The following is a 9,073-nucleotide window of genomic DNA, read 5'->3' as shown; positions in this document are numbered from 1 at the left end:
ACAATATATTTTATTACTATGGACTGCAACATGTCCTTGAAATTGAGAGCGTCTTACATTGTCCACAGCAAATAAGAAATAACCATCATCAACAATACCGATCTATTATTGTACATCCCTTCCCGGAACAATAGCCAAACAATTGAATTAGTGGCTATAAAATCAGTGATTGATAATAAAAAAGGGGAAATGTCAAATTGTATCCATTGAGGAAGCCTTATCTGTCTAGTCATTATTTAAACGTAACATGTTTTACTAATTTAAACAACAATCAAACGCTCACTGGTTTAGCATCCAACATGAAGATGCTTCTTTATCAACAAAGGCAAAGGATGTGGTGACACTTAAAGGCATATGGAATTATTAGACAGTTAACAGCTTGGCTGTATTTACTCTGCTATTTGGGACAGCTAATGATAGGATTAAAAGCATAGATACAGACTTAACATAATGGAAACACTGATTCAACTCACCAGTCTGTTCTAGTCATTCTATTTCTATGCACAATTTCCATCCAAGTGGCAAATACAGGAACATTTTCAAAGTCTGTTCCCAGGCGTAGTTTTTCTCCTTTCCCTCAATCACAACAGACTTATGTGCAATTAAAGTTTGAGCGAGCAGTAAAACATAAAAACGACTGTGTATGCGCCATACCAAAGATATTTTCAAACAAATATCAAAGTCTAACCATCGTTTAGGCTGGATCCTGGTCACTAAACCGTAACAATAGTACATGAAGCTGTTGCCTGATCACCAACCACAGGTGGCCCAGACCGCGTCAGGGTGAGTTAAGGTCTCACCACCATTGGGACGTGAAATGAAGACAAACTAAACACAGAAGCGTTGGACACGCTGAAACCCACTTACGATTATGGCCGGCAGCTAGAACTCGTGACAGAAATAGTCCAATACTACTGGCCATCGGGTTGGCTTTCATTCATGAAACATAAGTGGTAACACAGTTACACCTGCTGTAGATCAAAAAACAGAATCAAACCGACATGTAATAACAGCATTTAACAGCAATGACTAAAACAAAGATTGGGACACCTTGATAGCAGATATCCATTGGCTGTACTGCCCCTAGTTTGTGAACTTCGTATTAATTACTGGACCCTGTTCTCATTTTCTCATTGGCCTAATGGTTACGTATATCAGGTTTTTGTGTATGGGCCACATGGCTACCTGTAAATCTGAATTCTGAAGAACATATGCGTATGGAGGTTGTTCTCACAATATATTCTGGAGTGTCCATAAAGCCTCTGGGTTAAAGGTCACAGTGGCTGTGTTGGCACAGGCAGAGAAATTCTCATATCGGTTCACAAGCTGGTACAACCAGCTCTGAAAAAGACAAGATGCACATTTAATAAAAGAAAAATACAAAAATGAGAATTGCCTGTGCCTGTGTAGTTCAATGGCTCTTATTCATCTCCTTGCAGTCAGACTAGGCCATGATGCAGAGGTGTTTAACATGAGGATTCAACTAGACTCTGCCGCGGGACGATTTTGGTCAGAGTGGATGTGCAGGGGGTCGGATCATAATTATATATATACACAACATGTTCACTAATTGACAAGTCCAAAGAGACTGTAATGGAAAATAACATTAAAATGAATCCCTCGAATACATTGAGACACAATCACTACCCTTATCTTACTTATGAAAAAAAAACTGTTGCTGATCCCTGCCCTACAAGGTCCGGAGCCTGCTGGTTTTGAGTTTTAGCTGAAAAAGAATTAAACCCACATAAATCAAGGCAAGAAAGAAGACGTTTGAGGGCCATATTGGGATAATACAGTCAAATATTGGGATAATATCAAAAAAACATTCATGATTCCTATCAAGCACTTATGTAAATGTGCATTTGTGCATTTTAACACCCGGACCAACATATCTTTGAGAGAAACAGAAAGTGCTAAATAAGCAAAAAAAAAATCCGTTTGGAGCCTTACAATGCCAACCGCATTTTTTCAATTAAGATGTTTCCACTTCTGCGTGTATAAAAAGTGAATAAAAAGAGGGAGTGTTTGGCAGGGGGGGAAACTATTCCTTCCGCACAAACCTTTGTCACCCAGTCAACATGAAAATATGTCAGTCAGGTCTTGAAGATCCCACCACCTCCACCGTATTCCCCTGTTCTGTCAGGACCCTAGTTCAGTCACTACACCCATGTGAGAGGACGGGGGCGGTCTTAACAGCATCCTCCCCCAGACTGCCTCACAGGAGTGCTGTCGATCTTCAGGTTGGGTTTGTCTCCGCCCGCAGTGGCGCCGGGCCCCATGCGCTTCTTAATTTCTGCCGCCATGGTCATGAAGGATTGCTCCACGTTGGTTGAGTTTTTTGCACTGGTCTCAAGGAACGGGATGTTGAGGGAGTCAGCAAAGTCCTGTTTTGAGCGGGGCAGAAGTCAATTAGCATTATTTCCACCCTTATGACTGAGAACACATTCTTATTTAAAGGGCCGGTAAACCTAATTTGGCAATCTTCTTCAGTAATTTGAAAGGTAAAAGTGATGTCAGAAATATGCATTGCTATTGTGAAATGTTACTCCAAGCATTTCCTTGCTTTTTAATATCAGGGATTGATTTAAGTTTGTAGAGAGCCATGTCAAGCATATAACAAATATAATAGTGATGAGTCCAGGGTGCAGCAACCATTTATCTCTGCACAGTTTTACAAATGTCCACCAGGTTTAGCCATTGAATCAGCCAGACTGACCCTACAGTGTCAGCTGTACTCCTTGCTACCACCTCGGCAACAAGATGCACTGTTCAACAGAATCTGAGTGTACATATAGGTCATTTATGATGAGAAAAATGCTAGTTCAGTATATAACTTTGCCTTTTTGGATAACTGGCTAACTAGTAATGTCCACTGTAGTCACAAAGAGCTAGCAAGTTAAAATGAGTGCTTTTACCAACTACAGAAGCAGGTAACGTTAGCTTGCATTAGCTACAAATGTTGCTCTAAAAATCCTGCTCTGACCTACAGAATATAGCTTGGCAGTGTCCATTTTCTGTGGATTTGTTGAAAAAATACCTTTAAAAACAATTACTGGATTTAACGTCTGGTTTACGCGGTGAGGAGAGCCAGACCCAGTCAAACAACACACCTTGCAGGTTTTTGCTTTGGTTCTCTCAAAATAAGCAATTTCCGTAACATGCACGTCTGTCTGAACTAAGTAAGAAACTAGTTACGGTAATAAATGTCATTAATAGAAACTTCAATACCACACCTGCCTGTCATTGCAGCTGAAAGAAACGACAGTGAGAGCATACACAGCTACGTTATACACTAGGCCTAAATCACTTTCACTTACGATGTAGTAATTAGAAGTTTGTCTTTGTGCAGAACAGACGTGTCGATTAATTACTATTTGTGCAGAACAGTTGTATCAATTAACTGACCTGTAATTTTGACATAGCAATTATTTGCATTTAAATGTTAACATACAGTGGATATACACCCCTTAGAAGTCTACACACCCCTTAAAATGCCAGGTTCTTGTGATGTAAAAGAATGAGACAAAAATAAATCATGTCAGAACATTTTCCACCTTTACAGTGACCTATAATGTAAACAATTCAATTGAAACACAAGCTGAAATCTTTGAGGGGGGAAAATTAAGAAGAAACAGGTTTTCTGTACCAAATATTAAGTTCTGCTTTTCTGATGTATCAAATACTTATGTCATGCAATAAAATGCAAATTAATTACTTAAAAATCATGCAATGTGATTTTCTGGATTTTTGTTTTTAGATTCAATCACTCACAGTTGAAGAGTACCTATGATAAAAATGACAGACCTCTACATGCTTTGTAAGTGGTAAAACCTGCAAATTCGGCAGTGTATCAAATACTTGTTCTCCCCACTGTATATGTGTTGTGGTGTTTACAGACACTATAACACTTTCTTAGGTACAAATGAAATTTTTTTTTCTACCGAATTGACTCTGGACTCCTCCGCCCCAGCTTGGGAGCCTGTATTGTAACTGACACACAGTATGTCCGAAGGGTTCATAAGCGATCATGTGGACTGCTACAAAGGCCACAGAGTGTACGTAATTCACATGCTGCAACAAATGTGTGTCAGTTTCCACGTCTCTGGTGGACTCACCTTGGCTGCTGTGTAGTCTACTACTTTCTTGGTGGTTAGGTCACACTTGTTACCCACAAGCAGCTTGTTGACATTTTCGCTGGCGTAGCGGTCGATTTCCTGCAGCCACTGCTTTATATTGTTGTAAGACTCCTAGGCAACAGAGAAAGTCCCTCCATGTTAATCACAGTTAAAAGGGAACATGAGCAAATATTAAGGATGTAGCTGAATACTTCAAACTCATTTTTGGAGTCTGTCAAAATGGGTCTCTTGCTCACAAGGCAGTGCTAGAGCAGATCACAATGTGATACAGCTCCCCCTCCAAATGCTGTACAGAAATGTGTATAATAATAACATTTGCTGAAAAAAATAAATATCTGGCATATACATTTTATTGGATACATCTGAGCTGCAGGTTCACATCCTAACATTCGTCCTGTGTTTTGTCACCAAGTGATAACATGACATTTGTCTGGGGGGTAAAATGACACTAGCCATCATAAAATAATTGTGACACCAACATTTCCGGGAATCTTGCCTGTATAAAGAAAGGCTTCTGTCTTTCCAAAAGAGTTCCCTCACAAGCAGGCGTATGCAGCAAGAACCCAGACACTTCAGTAACTATTACTCCCCTTTACATATACTTCAGACATTTCAGGTGGTACACCTAGCTCCCCCATGTGGAAGCTAGATGAACTGCAACCTCTATTACTCCCCTTTACATATACTTCAGACATTTCAGGTGGTACACCTAGCTCCCCCATGTGGAAGCTAGATGAACTGCAACCTCTATTACTCCCCTTTACATATACTTCAGACATTTCAGGTGGTACACCTAGCTCCCCCATGTGGAAGCTAGATGAACTGCAACCTCTATTACTCCCCTTTACATATACTTCAGACATTACAGGTGGTACACCTAGCTCCCCCATGTGGAAGCTAGATGAACTGCAACCTCACTAGACTAGTCCACATTCAAAACAATTATTCCCTGGCATTTCATTTCTTCATAACAGGGGGGAAACGAGCACCAGCTTTAAACAGCTGTACAAACATATTTTCATTGTGGAGAAGACATGTCACAGCGATTTAGGTACTCTTTTAGGTACTATTCCCCACACTACCCTGGGCTTGTTGATTCATAACTGAATTAGAGCAAAAAGGTGTAGAACCTTTCCAACGAGGAACAGATATGTCTACACTGGCAGCTTGCCCAAGTTGCATGTCATGGAAATACATTTTTCCCCCCATATTTGGACACAATTATATATGATGTTCACTTCGAAACAACTGAAAGATAGAGGTAACCTAATTCAACAAATCACACTGAAAGGTTATACTTCACAAACATTTATTCATCAAGAATCAGCATAAAGTAGTGCAACTGTAGTTTCAATGGCTGGTGTTGTCCCTTGTAAGTGCTAACATACTATAAGAGGAAAATGCCAGCAGTATAGCCTTTTGGTGAAAGGTTTATTTTTGACTTGGGGTGGTAAGAGAAGGCCAAAGTGGGCGGTCTTAGAACCACAATTTCACTTCCTTTGTGGCAGCTTCAACTGTCATGACCTGAGACAATTGTTGTACGCTATATACATTTAAAGGAGTAAAATAAAGGGCATCTGAAATACAAGTGATACAAATCAAACGTATAGGCGGGTGACAAATAAAAGGAAAAACCATGAGTGATGACCTTTATCCTATGGTGCAAAATGACACTCCCCTCCTAAAGGGCACGGGGTCACTGAATGGTTTGATGAGTCTGAAAATGATGTGAATCATATTCTATGGCCTTGGCAGTCACCAGATCTCAAACTAGTTGTAAACCTATGAGAGATTTTGGACAGACGTGCACCACCATGATCAAAACACCAAACGAGGGAATATCTTCTGGAAGAATGGACTCCATCCATAGATAACAGCTTTATATCTATGGTTCCATCCCTCCAGGAGAGTTCCAGAAACTCGTGGAAGGCCAAGACGCATTGAAGCTGTTTTGGCGATATGTGGTGGCCCAAATCTTTACTAAGACACTGTTCGTTTTTCCTTACATTTTCCTTTAATACGTCACCCGTCGGTGGAGCTGGGGAAACATTTGCACAAGAATCCCTTAATCGCGATGTGACCACATGAGTGGTCGAAACGATGCACTTGTGGTCTCATTAAAATGATTTTCCCCGAAATGGCATATTATATGTGGTCACATTTTACCAGGGATTCAAAGTCTTGTCTTGCGCAAATTCCTCCCCATACCTAGGTTTTTCTGTTGGCTTCTCTGTATGGCTCCCAAGTGATGTCATAATTCCAGATACTCAGACACCAATATAAATCCAGTTTTCTATTGCTGCCCTTAACGTTTTCGTAAATCTACACAAACCCTTCTGTCTCTGTCTCTGATTGGCCAACTGCCATTCTGAGAGGCAAATCTGTCATTGTGCATAAATTGAAAACTATAAAGGTGGTATCATTACTACTTGTCGGTGTGAAAGCCCCTTCTGACTGAAATAACATTTCTCTGGTACAATATGTTGTTGGTTGACTCAATGAGAGCAAGTTGGCCAGACCCTGAGCAATCAAAGCAGCCCAAACCATAATGCCCCCGCCTCAAAGTTTAAAGATTGGTATGTGGTTTTTCGGTTTAAAGTCAGTGTTTCATTTTTGCCAAACATGGCATCTGGCATTGCGGCCAAACCATTTTACCTTTACCTCAGCAAATGTTTGCAGTAGTTTTGATCTTTACTAGGTCTGACCACATTCAGCCGACAAATCGATTGCTTATATTTTCCAAATTGGTACTGTGTGTGACGCCCACCCTGACATCAAACATACCCCCCCATTTATCAGTGTTCTTTTCTGTTGCCCAAGGCACAGGTGAGCAATTGTATCCAAATATTTATGTAGCACACTGTTCCCCACTCATATGGTGGTTGTAGTATGGCCACGTATCTCGGTCGTTGACAGCCCTTATCTTGTGTTGTCTGGCAAATGTCATGTGTCTATCTTTTTGAAAGTCTTCCTTCCTGGCCGCCCATGTCAAGCCAGGTTTGTGCAGTCTCCTTCTGACAGTCTGCTAACGCACGACGTCAACTATGGCAAGACAGGCCATTAGATCTTTTGATATTACCCTGGGGTCGAGACTTCCATACGCATCTTTAGGTCAGCCCTTGAGTGGGATGACCTGTACTATGTAGATTGCCAGGGCTCTGGAATTGTCTCCATTTGAAGATGATCCTCCAGAGACTCAAACAATGTACTTCAAATTGCTTGGAAATGACTTTGCAACAGTTTATGGAAGGCTCGTTTTAATTTTAATTGCATAGTTTCAAAACAATGTTTGGTGTGATTCTTTAAATGGGGTTGCCTAATCAACAAACATGATTGGAATGTAGCTGAAATAACCATGTGTCTAAATATAAGAAAAAAGGCTACTCCAGGCTGTGTATTTACTTTCTCTCATGACTATCAGACATATCTTGGATATTTCCTGAAATGACAATGCAAATATCCTACGTGGAGAACCTTTAATAGTCTTTGTAGAGGCGTCACTCACCTGGTCGGTTACATCGTAGACCACAATAATGCCATGAGCTCCTCGGTAATAGCTGGAGGTGATGGTGCGAAACCTCTCCTGACCAGCTGTATCCCACTGAGGACGGAAGTTAAAAGAAAATCAATACTTTCATGAACGGAAAAAAGGACATGGTTCCAAGCAAACTGCAATGCCACTTCAGAGGACAGAGGGGCTGTATTAAACTCACAATCTGTAGTTTGATGGTCTTGCCGTCCAATTCAATCGTTCGGATTTTAAAGTCCACGCCAATGGTGCTTATGTAACTTTCCGTGTAGGTGTCATCCTGAAAGGAATAATAATAAATACAAAAACACAAACTCACACAGACACACAGTGTTCAAATGTTGAACACTGACCAACAAGCCAATAACATTAAACACTGAAAATTCTTACTGCAAATCGAAGCAGGAGGCAAGACTTTCCCACCCCTGAATCGCCAATCAGAAGCAGTTTGAACAGGTAGTCGCTAGGTGTAAAAACCAGACAATCAAATAATAATTAAAAACTAACATTTTTACTATCAAATCCAAAGCATTGATTTTCAATTCGTTCTGTGGAGTTTGGCAAGATAATAGGTATGATGTAAAACACAGAAAGAGGGTTCTTCCAACAAATTAACGAGGTACTACAGATAAACATGACTTTGATTCAGCAAAGTTATTGCTAAACCTCGTCTTCGGATCAGCCACAGAGACTCAGTTGTCTTCAAGCTACCGTACCTAGACATTGCTATGCAAATGACAACACTGTCTCGTGTAAAAGCCGATGTCATTGCAGATATTCGGTCCAAGGAGAACAAACTAGCATGTAAACAGGTGATGACGCAACTAATATGTATTTGTATTTTTGATTGGCAACGTTAACCTAGATGTACCGTTAACCTAGCTATAGCTAGACATTGTCATCCATCATGCTTGATCTGAAGCTTACATTAACCACAAATATTACCAACTAACTTTACTCACTATTCAGGATTCATGGTGTCTGAATTATGTTCGATTGTCTGGGTCACACACTTATCTTCGTGGTAAGTTAGTAAGCTAGCTAACGTTAGCGGTGGAAGACTTGTTGCTAACTGTAGCTCACCAAACCGCGTTAAACAAAGTAATCTGCAATTTCACGTGGCAAACGATTGTTTATCCCGTTATATAGTGGTTCGTCAACTAGTTATTTATATCAATATTGCTAGAATCAATAGTGTTGCTATATAAACAATCCTGTCTGAAGCTTGTTTTCCCCTTGGTTCGGCTAGGTCTCCTTCCCTTTACTTGTTGCTACATCATCATACCCAACCTTCTGCGCGTCAGTGAGTGATGACGTCAAATCCTTTTTCTATATATGGGAAATGTAGTTGAACCTAAGCCCTAATGTTCTCTGGTTCCGCCTGGTTTACCTGAGACACTGACAA

The 9,073-nt window shown here is 40.5% G+C and overlaps 1 protein-coding gene across 1 annotated transcript; it reads right to left on the bottom strand.

Moving 5' to 3' along the window:
* Positions 1-231: 231 nt before the first annotated feature.
* Positions 232-8,960, bottom strand: rab1bb (RAB1B, member RAS oncogene family b). The gene is made up of 6 exons (XM_010895236.4): positions 8,631-8,960; positions 8,059-8,131; positions 7,853-7,948; positions 7,645-7,740; positions 4,119-4,250; positions 232-2,387 (listed from the first exon to the last, which is right to left on the bottom strand). Exons 1-6 carry the CDS (start codon positions 8,642-8,644, stop codon positions 2,193-2,195), a joined length of 606 nt encoding a protein of 201 aa, XP_010893538.1. The 5' UTR covers positions 8,645-8,960; the 3' UTR covers positions 232-2,192.
* Positions 8,961-9,073: the final 113 nt, after the last annotated feature.

This window comes from Esox lucius, chromosome 7 (genome assembly GCF_011004845.1).
Source record: "Esox lucius isolate fEsoLuc1 chromosome 7, fEsoLuc1.pri, whole genome shotgun sequence".
Lineage (NCBI taxonomy): Eukaryota > Metazoa > Chordata > Actinopteri > Esociformes > Esocidae > Esox > Esox lucius.
The sequence above is the reverse complement of the archived record's forward strand: the minus strand, read 5'-3'. Positions and strand labels throughout refer to the sequence as shown.

Excerpts from the sequence above, each read along its gene's own strand:
- rab1bb (XM_010895236.4), bottom strand. Across the intron at positions 7,949-8,058 it reads GCCTCCTGCTTCGATTTGCA|GATGACACCTACACGGAAAG; the intron begins GTAAGAATTTTC and ends TATTCCTTTCAG. Across the intron at positions 4,251-7,644 it reads TCTACGATGTAACCGACCAG|GAGTCTTACAACAATATAAA; the intron begins GTGAGTGACGCC and ends TCTGTTGCCTAG.